The sequence below is a fragment of the Drosophila montana genome, unplaced genomic scaffold (assembly GCF_035044405.1).
Source record: "Drosophila montana isolate Dmon_TW-CO22-7 unplaced genomic scaffold, ASM3504440v1 contig_3440_1, whole genome shotgun sequence".
Classification (NCBI taxonomy): Eukaryota; Metazoa; Arthropoda; class Insecta; order Diptera; family Drosophilidae; genus Drosophila; species Drosophila montana.
In genome coordinates, this window is record NW_026998325.1 from 493,783 (window position 1) to 510,104 (window position 16,322).

A 16,322-nucleotide genomic window follows, 5' to 3' on the forward strand; every position below is an offset into this window, starting at 1 on the left:
TATAGTTGTATCAAAATGGCAACCCTGACACGACAACTCTATCAAACAGCTGACATAAAGGGAACGACGGAAATCTGTAGAAACAGCGTAAACAACGCCGCCGCACGTGCCGCATATTATTGATATTCATTTAAATTTGTTTGTGTCGCAAAATGGCTAGTCGAATTGAGCTGCTTAGTGAACAGGGATTGCGCCTGGATGGCCGCCGGCCGCACGAACTTCGCCACATTCAGTGCAAATTGGGTGTCTTCGAACAACCCGATGGCAGCGCTTACATGGAACAGGGCAATACAAAAGTGCTGGCTGCCGTGTACGGACCACATCAAGCGAAAGGAAAAAAGACAGAGGGCAACGATCTGATCATCAACTGTCAATACAGTCAGGCCACGTTCTCGACATCAGAGCGCAAAAATCGACCACGAGGCGATCGCAAATCGCAGGAGTTCAAAATGTACCTGCAACAGGCGTTAAGTGCAGCCATTAAATCCGAGCTGTATCCACGCTCCCAGATCGACATCTATGTGGAGGTGCTGCAGGCGGATGGCGCCAACTATGCTGTATCCCTAAATGCTGCTACCCTGGCGCTCATTGATGCGGGCATATGCCTAAACGAGTTTGTTGTAGCATGCACCGCATCTTTGAGTAAATCCAACATTCCGCTAACGGATATATCACACATAGAGGAGGTTTCCGGGGGTCCAAAACTAACCATTGCGGCACTGCCCACCGCCGAAAAGATTGCATTTATGGAGATGAGCGAACGCTTTCACATCGATCAACTAGAGACGGTCATAGAGACCGCAATGGCCGGATGTCGAGAGATTCGCGATATACTGGAGTCGGCGGTCAAAGAGCACCTCATACACATTGGCAGCGCAGCAGACTGGGCACGTGTTTGTTAAAATAAAGCATTTTTATTAACTTTACTTATTATTAAACTAAAAGGCAGGGGGAATATGCAATTAGCTTTGATCTGACGCCTTTTGTGGCGGCTGCCACACTTCGAGCAACTCCACTAGCTTCAGTTTGCGCTGTTCCAAGTGCAGCCGCTCAATTAGATCGCTTAGTTGCTGGCCACCCTCGAGAAACCCGCTCAGATTGTGCAGCGTACCTCCCTGCTGCACGCGGTGATCCGTTACACGATCCTGCACAAAGTGATACGTGCGAATCTTTTCGTTGCGATTTAGATTACCCTGTTGTGCCTTTCGCGTCGCCTGTTTGGTCGCCTCGGAGCTCTCCAACAGCTGCTGAACAAGCTTGGCCTGTAGACGCTTAAGCGCCAGCTCCCGATTCTTTAGCTGTGAACGCTCGGACTGCGATTCTACAGCCAGGCCCGTAGGCAAATGCACAATGCGCACGGCGGAATCTGTGGTATTTACATGTTGGCCACCAGCGCCGCTAGCACGTTTCGTCTCAATTTTGAGGTCTCGCTCGGCAATATGCACCTGAACATCAGCCGGCCGTGGTATTACTGTTATTGAGGCGGTGCTGGTATGCATGCGTCCAGACTTCTCGGTGGCCGGCACACGTTGCACTCGGTGCACACCCGCCTCGTAGCGCAGCCAGTTGTATGCCTCGGGATCGTTGACTAGCAGATTGGCATATCGCAGTCCACCAATGTCGGTGGTCTCATGGGCAAACTGTTCATACTCCCAGCCCATGTGCTCGAAGTAGCTGGTGTACATGTCGTAGAGCTCCTGAGCAAACAGCATGGCCTCCTGTCCGCCGGCTCCAGCGTTCACCTCAAATATCAGCGACGGGTAGTCCTCATGGTCAGAAAGAGCGAGGAGCTCCTGCAGCATTGCGTCCTCTTGTTTACGCAACAGCTCAGCATAAACTTTATTTTCCTCTAGCATCAGCGCACGCATATCCTCGTCCTTTTCAGCGGCCAAATCCTGCTCAGGTGTTATATTGCGCTGCAGGGCTCTGTGCTTTTCAAGGGAGTTAACGACTGGATCCAGACGCGTCAGTCGTGCATAAAGGCTGCTGTTACCGGCTGCGTTGACGCGCAGCGCATAATATTCCTGGCGCAGTGATTCCAGGTATGCCTGCAGCTTCTCGTTCTGAAAACATAGCGGATCTGTGCTGGCCCATCGTCGCAGTAAATAGTGACAACGATCTGTCAACAATTTCCGCAGCAACATTATTTCACAACAAATAAATAATAAGAAATCGAATCTTGGTTAAATAACTGCCCTTCCGAACAGCCGATCGCTGAGGAATTAACATAACAGAGAGATGAACTAAAACGAAATAATCGATAGTATTTTAAGCAACAGCTGTTCTGCTATGACACTTGTGACTATGATACCGTTTTTTCTTTGGCAACTGGTATATGTACAATTTATCAATTAACGTTGTTTTCGTTTTTTTCTTACTTTATTTTTTTAAGCCATTGGTTAGATAATTTGCATAAAACTGCATTACCAAATTTCAGTAGTCTTCTAGCAACATATAACCGCGCGCTGTTAACTTTTCAGCAAATGTAATCGTTTTTGGGTGCCCACAGATGTATGTGTAGCTGTTTAGTGTTGAGTAAAACATTATTTATTGCTCACTCTGATGGGCTTGTTCACTCGAGAAACAGTTATTTTGTTAATTTGTTATATTTAGCCATATCAGTGCAATAAACAGTACTAACAAAGTACATTGAAGTAGCCACAGCATTAGCAGCAACAACAATAACAACCTGTGTAACAAATATGTACAAGCTGCAAGCCTGGCAATTTTCAGCCTAACATTTATATATCTGTGGGTGTGCGTGTGATGTGTGCCTGTGTGTTGTGCTTGATTAATGAAAACAGTTGTGTTCGTAGTGGTGTAAACTGCAGCAATAGCAATTAAGTTTAATTAAATCATAAATTGGATGTGAAAAGGCTGCCAGAGTGCATTTAAATAAAACCAGCAGAAGTCGTAGCAAAAGTATTACGAGATGCCACCGCTTAAGAGCTATTCCATGCACCACGAATTCAATACAAATGCAAATTGTAACAACGGCAATGAGAACACCACCGATAACGATAACGATTACTTCAGTCAGCCTGCCGCATCTGCAGCTGCTGCCAGCACACAACGCACAAATCTGCCCTCTTACTGCAATGCCCAGTACCCGTTTAAGGTGCTAGCCAATCTGAATCAGTTGCGGGAGCAATCGCGCTTTTGCGATGTCGAAATCGTAGCGGGCGAGTCCACCTTTAATGCACATCGCGCAGTTTTAAGCGCTTCCAGTGCCTACTTCGAGGCCATGTTCAGGCCCGAACTGGGGCTCAATGAAGTTAAACAGAAATCTGTGGTTTTGCATACAATTGATGGCGATGTATTACACATACTCCTGGACTTTATATACACAGGACGTTGCGAGATTACGCAGGTAAGCAGTTGAAGTCTCTATTGTCTCTTAAATAATACCACTATGTATTTCCCTTTTCAGTCTAATGTGCAGGAACTGCTTGCTGCCGCGGATATGTTGCAGTTGAACGAAGTGGTCGATGGTTGCTGTGAATTTCTGTGTCGAGAGTTGCATGCCACGAATGCATTGGGTATTTTGCGGTTCGCGGAAGCGCACAATTGTGAATCACTGGCAAAAAGTGCGATGAACTTCGTGCAGGCAAACTTCCCAGCGGTAAATAGCACCTTTTCTAGTCGTACTAAAAAAATGAAAAAAAATAAAATGTTTCCGCCCGGGTTCGAACCGGGGACCTTGTGCGTGTGAAGCACACGTGATAACCGCTACACTACCGAAACGATTTAATCGCAGTTGCGACGCGCAACTTCCTAGCCACGTTCAGCGACTTTATTGTGCTCGACACCAATTTATAAAATATAAATTAAGGAATATGTTCAAATTACCAAAACATTCTCCCGTCGTCTCGGAATAGTTGATCTCCAAAAGAATCAAATACTCAACTGAAAGGATACTTCTCAACTATCCCTCTTACAAAAACTTCAACTTTTATATATTTATTATGACCCGGCAGAAAACTGCCAGGCACAACTAAAAATTCAATTTAGACTCATTAGAGTGCTCCTCTCCACGGAAATCTTTAGTAAAAGGCGAAAGATTTATTCGACAACTGAAGAGAAGCCAGAGTGACTTTCAACCATAACTACCCTGCCACTAGTTTCAATGTATGCTTAGACTGTTTGAGAATTATATGAGACGTTGCTTACAAATACTCCTGAGGGTAGGCAACATATTAACTTAATCGTCATAACCAGGATAATATAATTCTCAAAAGGTTTTACCCATGCGCTGGTGTAGTATCACGAGCTTAGCATTTTAAAGTTATCGCTTCTCGGCCTTATGGCTAAGATCAAAGTGTAGTATCTGTTCTTATCAGCTTAACATCTGATAGTTTCTCCATTGGAGAACAACAAATGTTAAACTGATTTTTGGAAATTGACGGAGTGCTAGGGGCTTGCTCCACCTCTGTCGCGGGTTGGCCCGGTATTGCAGTACCGCCGGGATTTCGGCCCATTTTGTTAATAAATGTCAGATGTAGTGATAACTTCATGTATTGTTATTATATCGCCCGAAGATAACTCTTGAAGATGAGTTTCTGGAAACACCACAGACTCTATTATCGCAACTGCTTAACTCGGAGTTGTTGCGCGTTGACTCCGAATCACAGGTGTTCCAAGCGGCGCTTCGCTGGATAAAGCATGATGTTACGCAACGTCGGTGCTATGTCTTCGATATACTGTCGCATGTCCGTATGGCCTTGGTGCCGGTGAAGGTCATCGATAAAGCTTTAAAGGACGATTGTCGCGATATGTCTGTAAAAATCGCGTTGCGATCTATTTGCCGAGATATTGCTTCAAAACGCGGCCAACTGGTGCCGCTGCGCGTCTGTCCACGTCAGCTGGCCAAGAAGAATATATATATTATTGGAGGATCACATCGCGATACGCCGCGCACTTGGAACTCTGCGGACTGCACCTTCGAAACAGTGGCCAAGTTCGATATATTCCGACGTGAATGGACTGAGACGGCACCCATGGAGGTGGGCCGCATTCTGCCGGGCGTGTCGGCATTAAATGGCAAGATCTATGTAGTAGGTGGCGAACGGGGTTCACAAATTCTGGCCAACGGCGAGGTATACGATCCTCAAAACGATATTTGGCAGCCTATAGCACCGATGATTGTGCCCCGTTGCGAGTTCGGACTGTGCACCATGGGGGGCAATCTGTTTGCAGTGGGCGGCTGGATAGGCGACGACATTGGCGGCACCATGGAGTGCTATGATCCAGAGAAGGATCTATGGAAACTGATTGGCAGCATGCCTCAGCCGCGCTTCAGCATGGGCGTCGTCAGTTTTGAAGGACTGATCTACATAGTGGGCGGTTGCACTACGACCACAAGACATTTACCGGACTTAATAAGGTAATGCATTTTCACACCGGTTCCCAATTTATCTCATGGTAATGTTTTCTTTCTCATATCAGCTACAATCCCGTGACCAAGGAATGGACGCAATTGGCACGCATGCAAACAGCACGTTGCCAAATGGGCGTCGCTGTGCTCGATCGCTATTTGTATGTGGTCGGCGGCAGCAGTATTAGTCAGGATATACTTAGCTCAGTGGAGCGCTATAACTTTGACGACGACAAATGGTCGACGGTCTGCGCACTGAACGTTCCACGCGCCATACCCGCTGTGGCCGCCGCCGATGGCCTGCTCTATGTGGCTGGTGGTGATCAGGTTAGTCGGATTGTAACATTGAAGAATATCTGAAGGTATCTAAATTATATATATCTTTCTGTTGACAGCCCTGCGAGGTGAACTTCTATCGCGCCCAAGTAACCATAAGCGCCGTCGAATGTTACGATCCACTCTCAGACACTTGGAAGAATTGTCCTGACTTGCCGGTTAGCCGTTCCGAGGCAGGCGCTGTGGTTGTGTAAAAAAGAAGCCAAAAGTCCAACAACACTCTCACATCTTACGATCTTGTTTTAAGCACATCTTATATGCCCGACATTAACTCTCACAGACATTTGCTTATGTGGTATACGCTAGTAGATACCATTACCAAATCTATTTTCTCTTTGAAAGTTGAACGTAGCGCTATCTAACCAAGGCCAGACGCTCTGTGCGATTCATGTTTCCGAAACGTAGCTCAGCTATTTATACCCAGTTTAGTATTATCTAGAAGTTAGTCTGAAAAGTAACAGTAACAATAGCCAGCATCTGATTGCTCCGTAGTAAAAGTTGTCCTTTATAAAAGCGAAAACCAAAATTGACATGGAAAAAAGTATATCGATGTATCGTAATTGCTGAAAATTGTTCATCTTAAGCCTATTGATGTTTATGTTAATCGATTAATCATCCAAATATGTCAAGTCAAAGATCGCCAGCATTGTTGGTGCGTTCTTAAAAAGCGCGTGCCCGAAGAAATTCGTAACTTTATGATTAAAATGTACCAAAAACGAAAAGCAAACATTCAAAAAGAAACAAACTGTATTAATAATAGGTGTATTTACGAATAATAAACGTACGACTAAATCAAATCATAGCCTTTATTTCATTTAAAAATAATTGATTTTCAGAATATTTCAGAATTTTCACGTAAAGATTACAATATGAAATTTTTACATTCGTAACGATTAACTAAAGATCGAAAATGCAGTTTAATGAAAACATCTTGGAAAACATTTTGGACTACCGATTCATCCAATAATATCAGTATAATATAGTATTGCGATCTTGATAAGACTTTGCACATATGTATATAGGAAGCATAGTTTAATGCCAGAATCTGTTTTTCCGACCGATCATTCCGATCCGGCTCCGACATATTGTCCTGCATGCGACAGAAAGAGCGAAGTTTTCAAAGTTACATGGAGAGACATGGCTACATCGGACAGGGCTGTTGATACTGATCAAGAATATATATATACTGTACGGGCCGGCAATGTCAAAATTATAATATCCTCTGCAAGGTTATAAATAATGGGGGACCAAGCCGGATCAACCCACATTTCTAACCACCAGCATTCGTAACAAAAGATTTCGAAACGCCATACTGACACTGTTTAATTTATTAATTAAGTGGGCCGAAATCCCGGCGGTACTGCAATACCGGGCCAACCCGCGACAGAGGTGGAGCAAGCCCCTAGCACTCCGTCAATTTCCAAAAATCAGTTTAACATTTGTTGTTCTCCAATGGAGAAACTATCAGATGTTAAGCTGATAAGAACAGATACTACACTTTGATCTTAGCCATAAGGCCGAGAAGCGATAACTATTCAACGCAAAACTCGTAATAGTACACCACCGCCGGGATAGAACCGCTTGAGAATTATAAGAATTACAAATGAAAAATAGGTCCAGTGTTGTAAAAGGCACTTGACGAAGACTGCGAGATACAGCTGTGTAGGCATAGTGCTGAAAAACAACACGAACAGTGCTCTAATTCGGATGATAGAGTTTGACCGCGCACACATTAATTTGAAATTTAAAATTTGACATCCAAAAGATGTTTAGTTATGTGAAATGCATGACATAAAATATTTCATATTATTATTTTTATCAAAAACTAGAATGTGAATGTTACAAAATTTTGTTTCGTACCAAGATTATGTTACCTAATTAACAGCATACAATGCAACCTAACAGCTCGTCCAATGAAATGACCGATGGCTTGGGCACCGAATCCTTGCCAGGGACCAGCGCCAACCAGAGTCGCCAACGTCGTCGGCAAGAGAAACGCCTAAGACGCTTGGAGGACAAAAGGCATTTGCTGTACACCAAGCATTTTTCGAATTATCGCCTGCCGGTGTCTGTGCCCTCAACAGATCTGAAGATGGTGCAGCTAAGTCGCTATGAATCCATTGTTGATCGCGAACGGCATCCTCCACTCTTTGTGGTACCTGACCAGAAATCTCAATGGGCGCGTCTGAGAATGATTTCATGTCCATGTCACGGCTGCTCCTATACCTTAGATCCAAATGGCTGGTTGTCTCACTATCTAAATGTCCATATGCCTAGATTGGGCGTCTCATTTGTGGATGTGCCATTTCCTATTGAAAAGCAAACACTCCATGCCACCTGCTCTGTGGGTAGTCTTGATTATGACGTCAATACTTTGTTGGGTGTGTTTGGCTATCAGCGGTTTGGACTCAATCCGCTTAATTGTCCACGCAATACTCTGCTGCCAAAGGACTACCGCAAGTATTCCCAGCATGGCGTTTTATTGGTTTTTGCCTGCCGTACGCGGCATGGATTGCTTTGGCAACGCAAGCAAATCGATGATGTTGTTGCCATTTGGGTCTCGACGCCGCTGCAGGGTGTATCCATATCGCTGCGCTGCGTAGTACATCCCGCCCAATCAACACGTTACTATGCCAAGCGTTTGCAAGCGCGCCCGCTGCCGACTTCAGCAGTGAAAGCTCCGCCCTGCCGTGAGTTCATCAAGACGGACAGCAACGTCATTGTAATCAGCTATCAAGATATATGGCAGCTATTGTCACTAAATGTGGGACAGCAGCTACTCAATGTGGAACTGCACCTAATGGAAGAGCGAAAAATCTGATATCGGTTGTTAAAGCTTGGCCAAATATACGAAAGTCGCATCTAGGCTATAAATAATTTTTATTGTTTTTTTGGCAATAGTATTAATTATATTTTCTTTAACAAACTAAATATGAAAATAATGATACACATACATAGATTTGAACTAAGAAATTTACACTTAACAGCAAACACAATGCTGGAGATTACGCTCGATTACGCTGCAGTACTAGTTTAAAAATGAATAGGCGATCATCCACACATATATTTTCACAATTCTAACTTAATATATTTCGTACAATTTTGTGGAGTTCGCACTCGTTACGCTTAGAAAATATAAAAGGAATTTACAAATTTTGAGCCTACATATAATTTAGATTTGATAAGCTATATATATATATATATAAGTTTGTATACAACTGTGTGTGTGTGAGTGAGTGTGTGTGTGTGTGTGTGTATGGAGGGGCATGCAATATTCGGCCCGCAGCAATTTCAATTGCTTAACACAACACAAAACATAACGATATTCAAAAGAATCCACAACGATAAAACGAAACATTCTAAACAAAAAGTTGCAACTAAAAACATTGTCTATTGATTAAAAAACGGAAACTAGCCCGCCTTTTGCGTTTGCTTTTGTCGCTGGAGTGCCTCGAACGCTTCAATTTCCTTCTTTTCTTTGGCTTGATTTCGACGCTCGTATTCCAGTCGATGCGATATGATGCGCTCAACAATGCGCTCTGTGGTCATGTCGTTACCAGAGTCGAGTAGCTCAAATATGGCTCGCGTCTTGGGCACAGCATACGGATCAATTTTGCCATCCTCCAGTGAGATTGGCGTGCGTCCGTGGCAGACAACATCAATCTTGAAATGATCCAGCAGCTCTTCTGTGACACAGTAGGGTGCTCCAATGACTACCTCGTTGACAAACTGCAGAGTGTAAGAGGTTGTTAGTAGTTTATTTAAGGGCCTGCGATGAGGATGTTAGGGATTTACCTTGCAGGCCAATACGCTAAGCACACGCTCGTGCAGATTCATAATGGGATAGTTGCTACCCTTATAGGAGTTAACAACGGGATCTGTGTGCAGGCCCACAATCAAATAGTCGCCCAATTTGCTAGCCTTTTCCAGGAAATCCAAATGACCCACGTGGAAGAGATCAAAAGCACCGGCCACATACACCTGTAACAAAAATTGTTCTTAAAATTCATGTTTCAATTGATATTTGTATTATATTTACAATCTTATCGCCTGGATTTGGCGATTTGCCATCGCTGAACTGTATTATTTTCTGGGTTGTGGGCAAAAACTGGCTGCAACCGGTCCAGGGGCTCTTCGCTGTAGAATCCTGACCCATATTCGATGAACCTAAACGGGATTGCAGTTGTTGAATTTTTAAAAGTTTTTCTGTATCAATTTTTTAAAATTATCAAATTTGTTGTTTTTTTTTTTGTTTTTTTTTTTTAACAACGGATACATAAGAACATTACATTACAATTTACAATTAGGTTTTGATTTGATATTTCGTTTTGATGTCGGTTGATTGGTGGTTTATTTTATTTAATATTTTTTTGGGTATTCATTTTAGTTTGAACGCGGGGCGGCAACACGCACGGGATTTTGAGATTTTAGTTCATAGGTTTTGATTTTGATTTGAGTTTGGTTAGTGGTAAACAGTGCGCACATAGAAATAAAAAAGAAGAGAAATAGTAAAGATGTAGAGAGCAAAATAAAGCAAATGTTTTGTTACGTTCAAAGAATGCTACGGACACTATTCACCAGATTCTAATAGGAAATTAATCAACCAACTAAAAGCAAAACGTGCGTGTCCCAGACTCGTATTATGTATAAATATATCGGAAATATTAAGAAGTTAAACTTTGATTCTCTCCTCATACTTGGAACTGTTTTCGAGTTTTGATGTGGTGTGCGGTGTTAGATCAGCATGCAGAAGAGATATTAAGAAACGAGTTTTAAAAGCAAAGCAAATAATTAATTCAGGTTAGTTAAAGTAAATATATAAAAAATGAGTAATCACTGGCAGATGAGGTGGACGCACTTAAAATAAAGCAACGTTAAATATAAAGAGTACGTAAGAAACGGACGCTACCTTCTTTCTCAATGTCATATTCGGCGGAGCCCTGACGGAAGTGGTTGCGCGTAAGCAGCAACATGCGTCCCACGAGATCTGTGGTTGAAACTCCGGCGGTGCGCTTGACTTCCCTGTGGGGAGACGGAAGTGTTTTAGGATAAGTTTTATAAAAAGACAGAAGGTCACTTACTTGTAACGGTTAGCCGACTTCACCAGATGATAGGTATCCACACCCTCAGCGGTCATTGTTATGTCATCTGTAAGCAAAGAAGGGGCAGTTAATTGATGATCAAATCTCGCGTAAGTCGAATGGCAAACTTACCGCCATGCACGCAAAAATCACAATTATTTTGATCGAGAACTTCTAGGGTGGTCACGTAGGGCGCACCAAGAACCACCTCGTCCACCCATTTAATGCCTTTGACCATCTTGACGCGCTCCTCCTCGGTAAAGACGGGTGGTCCCTTATGTTTGGTGATCTCCTCATCGGTATGTATGCCCACAATTACTTTATCGCCAAGTGCTTTGGCTTGTCGCAGTGAATTGGCATGCCCAAAGTGCACCATGTCGTAGCTGTTCAAACAAAGACCAAAGATTTATTTAATGTATATTCAAAGAATTGCGCAAGTGCCATATGTACAAGTTGTATCTTGCTTCCGCCTCGAATAAACAAATCTTCCGATTGCATTTTCTAATCAAACAGAACGGAAAAGAGATAGCGGGAAACACAACATACAGGAAACAAACAAAGAATTGTTAGACCTTATCGGGAATATCCAATTAGCAAAACGTGTGTCAGTTTAGAAAAGTCCTAAAGAAGGGTGAACATTTAAAGGAAGTCTATAGATTCATTTTTTACAGACAATGTTGTTTAGGCTGAAGTGTCCAATGAACTGAAATGACCTTGCTATATATAAAACATGGCGCTGATTCATGAGGAATATTAGTGAAACGTCCCAGATAGCCATGACGATTATAGCAGCTGAATTATCGCTTGGCTCGCAAAGTTTCCATTCACAGAGAGCCCCAGCGTAGCCGGGTTCAAATAACTCACGACAATATAGCAATTGATGAAAACTTGTTGACAAACGGAAATTCAATCAGGGCGCGTGTGACTTTTGACATATACATATGGCTGTAGACAGGCTACCACCAGACGAAGTGCCACATCAATTAGAAATTTTGCGTATTTTGAGCAAATATAGAAACGTTTTTCAATTAACTTTTGGGAGGTTGGGAAAAATATTTTGATATGTTCTTAGCAGGCAATACACACAGTACATTCTCAATTGCCAAGGGGGCATTTAAATCAAGCAAATAAACCAACTCGCATACACTTGACATAACTTGCTCAAAGTTCGGACAAGTCAACGTCTGGCCAAGCACAGAGCCCCTCAAGACGGACGCCGCTTGCTCTACTTTTTCTTTCTTTGTAGAGCCGTCGCACTTTGGACGCGATCATCAGTTGCGAATTGCCACACAGACACAAATCCGAATGCGAGAGAAACACTTATGTATGGGGCATTTTTCATTTCATTGATTTATATTGTGCGCCTTTATATGTAATATTTTTATGTCTATGGAATGCAAGCTCAATTCTAATCAACACGCGACACGCTTTAGCCAAATGCTTTGGACGTGCTGAGCCAAGCAAATTGCATTTTATGCCATTTTTGTTAAACTGACAAAAACTTACGAAATATATTTGTGCAATTATTGGTGGTTTTTTTTTGACATTAATTAAATATAATTTAAATGCCAAGCCGAGAAGAGAATTTTAAATAGCTTCCAACTGTTCAGTGAAAGCTCTAATAACCACTCCCCGCTTTGGCCAACAAACTTTATGGACATCATCACAAGGCGTCTTGACTGCATTGTTTATCATTACCTTAACAATTCCCAAGAATTGTTGTAGATAACATGTTATAAGATATCAATAGAACGAGGCCACCAGTTGTCGAACAGTTAATTAATGTTGATACAAGAAAATCAGACCGAGCATTTAAACCTACTAAGCCAAAAAGAATGAAACCATATTCATATCACCCACAATCGAATTCCAGGCAATTGCCATTAAAGTATTCATGATAACAGCCCAAAACGTCATCCTTATCGAATCGGCAGACTGACTACGAACGATTGGGCCACGACAATTAGTAATACACACGTAATAACATTTAATACGAAGGCCTAAGACATGACTACGTTGTGTATATATATATATATATTATATAATATAATATAGACCAAGGCAAAACCCAAAATAAAGCTTGCCAATTGACCAGTCTGGGTAATCAACGTGACGTCATTCAATTGGCATCACAAGAGTCAAAGAAATCCAATCCAAAATATTTATAAAATTCTATTGAAGACGGGTCCATCAACTATCTGTATCTGGGTGGCCAGCAGAAGGTGGGCCATTCATTAAGACGACAATGAAAACCAACCCGGGAACCTTTGATCCCGGAGATTTTGCGACAGCCAAGAAATCTGTGTCGAATATATATATGTATATATATATTTCTATATATGTATACGCATGTGTAGGATCAAGTACATCACAGAACGTACTGGGGCCTTAATCAATTGAGTTACGCCGACTTTTGTTGATTAAGAAAATATCACGCGATTCAGAGTAGAATTTGCGCTCTCGCGATAACTGAAGCCCAGCGATAGCAACAAAGCTTTAATACTTATATATGTATATATATTTATAAATATAGTACATTCAGGGAGGCGTTAGCTGTCCCAAGGGGTTTACATTTGTTTTGAAAATGAGATTTTGGCCCAAGTTCATTGACACGACAACAACAACTTTGAAGCCAGCCACAATGTTGCCCCTGCACAACGCTTACGTCAATGATCTTTGCTATCGATGAGCAACAGACTTAATTTCCAGAGGCTAAAGGGCCAAGCCTACATATTCATATGTATTGCTAGCATACGAGTACATTTGTGCATGGGATGGATGCCACAGCTGGTGCCGACGAAAAATACTGAATGGATTTTGCGTGATTCTGTGATTGTAGAACGGCATCTACTCTTATCAGCGCGTAGCTATCCCCACGGGTACTGCCCATTGACCCTACCTCTGCACGGGGCTTCTATTCTCGTACTAATCGCTAAATTTACCCGGAAATTAGTATATTCTTTAATAAGTACCATTTAATTTTCTATGCTTTTAAGAAAGTATTTAACATTTAACGGTTCGGAATAACAACTTCTATATCATTACTAGCATTCGGATTTTGTGTACTATATATATTTTTCTTTTATGTGCAGAAATTTAATTTTAGTTCTTTATCAGTCTAAATGTACGCATTACAATTATAACAAATACCTTCGAAGCAAACATTTCCTTTCATAACTACATTCTACCCTACTTTTAATTCTCGTGAACGTGTAGTATGTACATATACGATTTTTAAAGATCTATTCCTCTATTTCATATATTTCCTCGTAAGCTTTTCCAAATTCATATTTTAATATTGTGCAAAGTTTACCAATTTTGTAAGGTTTCTATTTCTCACAAATGTTGCTTGTTTAAAAAATTATATTTACTTATTTATATTTTTACTCTCCCTTTCCTTTTATACTTATGACTGTATAACTGGCTGACTCGCCTATATAAAATTGCGCCAGTCATTTGCAATGCTTCGCTTCGGTTTCTGACCTTCAGTACAAAGCTAAATGTCAATTTAATTATGCAAATGCACACGAAAAAGGAAGAAGAAGAAAACTATATCAAGTTCAGAATGCTAGACTAGGATATATCCTGTAGCTGGTTCGAAACGACATTATATAGATTTATTCTTGCAGTTGATTTCGAATCATTTATGTTTCTATGTTTACCTAAAATACATGTATGTATGTTGTTGTTGCCTATTTGTTTATTTCTTTGCTTCTGTTTTTTACACGTTTCACGCTGTTCAAAACAATATTCAACCTTTTCTCTTTTGTAGAGGTACAGGTACACCGACAATGACGTCGTCAGTTTACACGCTGGGTCATTGGCGCGTCCGGTAAAACAAAACTAGGCCGCCTCCCTGCTGGGGAGCATGCGCGTCAATAAATCACGTGATGTTTGGGCAGACACCGACCGGCCCACAGTCAACAAGGGCCACGTAAACCATGCCCCGGGCCAAAACGTGCAAGAAGTAAGCATAGAAAGCAGGCGAGGGCGGTGGGGTATGTCGCTATGCTGCTGCCACAGCTGTACAGAGAATTGTGTACATACAGAGAATCACGCGATGCTGTACGCTTGGGCGTGTACATCTCTTTTAAATACGCGTCGAGAGGTAGAGAGAGAAAGATAGAAGCAACAAACATGAAAGAGCAATTGCGGAAGTCTTTTGAGATTGACATTTGTGTACATAAGCATACATAGATTACATAAAGTCATTTGTACGGCTGAACGTGTGTCCGTATGTATCTCCTCATATGTTGCATATCGAAGTGAATCAATATTGTCTAGCCTGATCTGCTACTTAACCGGTCAAACAGGCTGCGTAGAGAATCTAATTATGGTAATCAAGCTTATAGTGCTGTATAATTAGATAAATTATTGTCTGTCGGATCGATCATTTGCAACACTGCGTTGCGATTGTATTCATACTAACAAACGTAATGGGCAAATCAGATTTCGCTTTTAGCTATGACCTTGAACCTGAACAAATATAAATGACTAGCTAAGCTATCTTTGGACGAACTATGTATATATATGTACATACAATACATATACGATGTCTGTAAAAGTCGTACGAAATGCCAACTGTCACTGGCAAGAATGATAAAATAAAAATGCTATTAGATTAGAAAATGAATAGAACCTATCTGGCCAAATTCAATGTCAATAGATATTATAAATGTATGCATGCACATACACATTTATGAGCATACATACATACATTTAAACTTCAACAAACTGACTCACCAGCCATCGCACCATACGCGTACTTCCTTTCTTGTACCGTTGCATTTCTTGTTGCTGGCATCGCCGTTGCCGTTGCAAGTACCGTTCACTAATTTGTCACTCATTATTGAATTTTTTGTAGAATTTTCCTTTATACTAGATATTGTCCTAAACAAGAATCACAAATTATGCATATATATATATATATATGCAGATTTTTATGTACACTGAAAATACCGATCTAAAAGCACATTGATTATTATACGAAAAAACAGAGGCGACGTGCACACTTCGAGCGCCAAGTGTTGTTTGTGCCGAGTCTTGAGTACGTTTAATATTTTTATTTCGACAATCCCGAAGCAGCTACTTAGTTTTTGTTTTGCTTATCAGCGCGCGAACGCTTCGAAGTTTTTTCAAGTGTGTGTAATTTTAATGTTCTAGTCGCTCTACAAATGTGTTGCTCAATTGACGTTCCCTTAAACTAAAACTAACAGCTGACCGCCAGTGTGACCGAACCTGTGAATGCGGTAAAATACTAAAACGAAAATTCGAAAAAAATATTTCCATGCCAATTGATTACCTATGGCTAATCAGCAAATATTTCTAAAACTCTCTTCTTATTACGAATTCATCATTATTTCAAAATATATCCATATATAAATAACTTGTTAAATCAAGTCGACAACAAAACATTGCCTTTAGGAGAGTGCGAATACAAAACCTCGATAAAGGGCGGCGCATAAACGATACTAATGCTTCTTCTTCACATACCGACAAGTGCCGCGATTTGTTGCTCCCAAAGAAATTTG

At 41.5% G+C, this 16,322-nt stretch overlaps 5 protein-coding genes and 4 non-coding genes across 11 annotated transcripts; 4 read left to right on the top strand and 5 right to left on the bottom strand.

The window, feature by feature from the left end:
* Nucleotides 1-48: 48 nt before the first annotated feature.
* Ski6 (exosome complex component Ski6) lies at nucleotides 49-926 on the top strand. The gene has a single exon (XM_064691541.1). The coding sequence runs from the start codon at nucleotides 153-155 to the stop codon at nucleotides 900-902; it is 750 nt and encodes a 249-aa protein (XP_064547611.1). The 5' UTR covers nucleotides 49-152; the 3' UTR covers nucleotides 903-926.
* mRF1 (mitochondrial translation release factor 1) lies at nucleotides 895-2,234 on the bottom strand. Its single transcript, XM_064691540.1, has one exon. The coding sequence runs from the start codon at nucleotides 2,142-2,144 to the stop codon at nucleotides 963-965; it is 1,182 nt and encodes a 393-aa protein (XP_064547610.1). The 5' UTR covers nucleotides 2,145-2,234; the 3' UTR covers nucleotides 895-962.
* Nucleotides 2,235-2,552: 318 nt separating this feature from the next.
* Nucleotides 2,553-6,507, top strand: LOC135434818 (actin-binding protein IPP). Its single transcript, XM_064691538.1, has 5 exons — nucleotides 2,553-3,370; nucleotides 3,431-3,622; nucleotides 4,539-5,383; nucleotides 5,446-5,701; nucleotides 5,770-6,507. The coding sequence occupies exons 1-5, from the start codon at nucleotides 2,933-2,935 to the stop codon at nucleotides 5,902-5,904; spliced, it is 1,866 nt and encodes a 621-aa protein (XP_064547608.1). The 5' UTR covers nucleotides 2,553-2,932; the 3' UTR covers nucleotides 5,905-6,507.
* TRNAV-CAC (transfer RNA valine (anticodon CAC)) lies at nucleotides 3,672-3,744 on the bottom strand. Its single transcript has one exon. It is a non-coding gene; the product is annotated as a tRNA-Val (tRNA).
* Nucleotides 3,971-4,093, bottom strand: LOC135434901 (U5 spliceosomal RNA). The gene has a single exon (XR_010437310.1). It is a non-coding gene; the product is annotated as a U5 spliceosomal RNA (small nuclear RNA).
* On the top strand, nucleotides 4,288-4,483 carry LOC135434900 (U2 spliceosomal RNA). Its single transcript, XR_010437309.1, has one exon. It is a non-coding gene; the product is annotated as a U2 spliceosomal RNA (small nuclear RNA).
* Nucleotides 6,508-7,043: 536 nt separating the features above from the next.
* LOC135434899 (U2 spliceosomal RNA) lies at nucleotides 7,044-7,239 on the bottom strand. The gene has a single exon (XR_010437308.1). It is a non-coding gene; the product is annotated as a U2 spliceosomal RNA (small nuclear RNA).
* Nucleotides 7,240-7,513: 274 nt separating this feature from the next.
* On the top strand, nucleotides 7,514-8,587 carry LOC135434889 (uncharacterized). Its single transcript, XM_064691635.1, has one exon. The coding sequence runs from the start codon at nucleotides 7,602-7,604 to the stop codon at nucleotides 8,529-8,531; it is 930 nt and encodes a 309-aa protein (XP_064547705.1). The 5' UTR covers nucleotides 7,514-7,601; the 3' UTR covers nucleotides 8,532-8,587.
* A 359-nt stretch (nucleotides 8,588-8,946) lies between these two features.
* Nucleotides 8,947-16,269, bottom strand: Pect (phosphoethanolamine cytidylyltransferase). 3 transcript variants are annotated; one of them, XM_064691633.1, is made up of 7 exons: nucleotides 16,235-16,269; nucleotides 10,924-11,174; nucleotides 10,792-10,858; nucleotides 10,620-10,732; nucleotides 9,750-9,916; nucleotides 9,506-9,691; nucleotides 8,947-9,439 (listed from the first exon to the last, which is right to left on the bottom strand). In XM_064691633.1, exons 1-7 carry the CDS (start codon nucleotides 16,252-16,254, stop codon nucleotides 9,122-9,124), a joined length of 1,122 nt encoding a protein of 373 aa, XP_064547703.1. In that variant the 5' UTR covers nucleotides 16,255-16,269; the 3' UTR covers nucleotides 8,947-9,121. The 3 variants fall into 3 exon arrangements, with proteins under 3 accessions (XP_064547703.1, XP_064547702.1, XP_064547701.1); XM_064691632.1 differs by lacking the exon at nucleotides 16,235-16,269 and adding an exon at nucleotides 15,535-15,984 and having other exon boundaries at nucleotides 9,750-9,877; XM_064691631.1 differs by lacking the exon at nucleotides 16,235-16,269 and adding an exon at nucleotides 15,535-15,983.
* Between the last annotated feature and the right edge of the window lie 53 nt (nucleotides 16,270-16,322).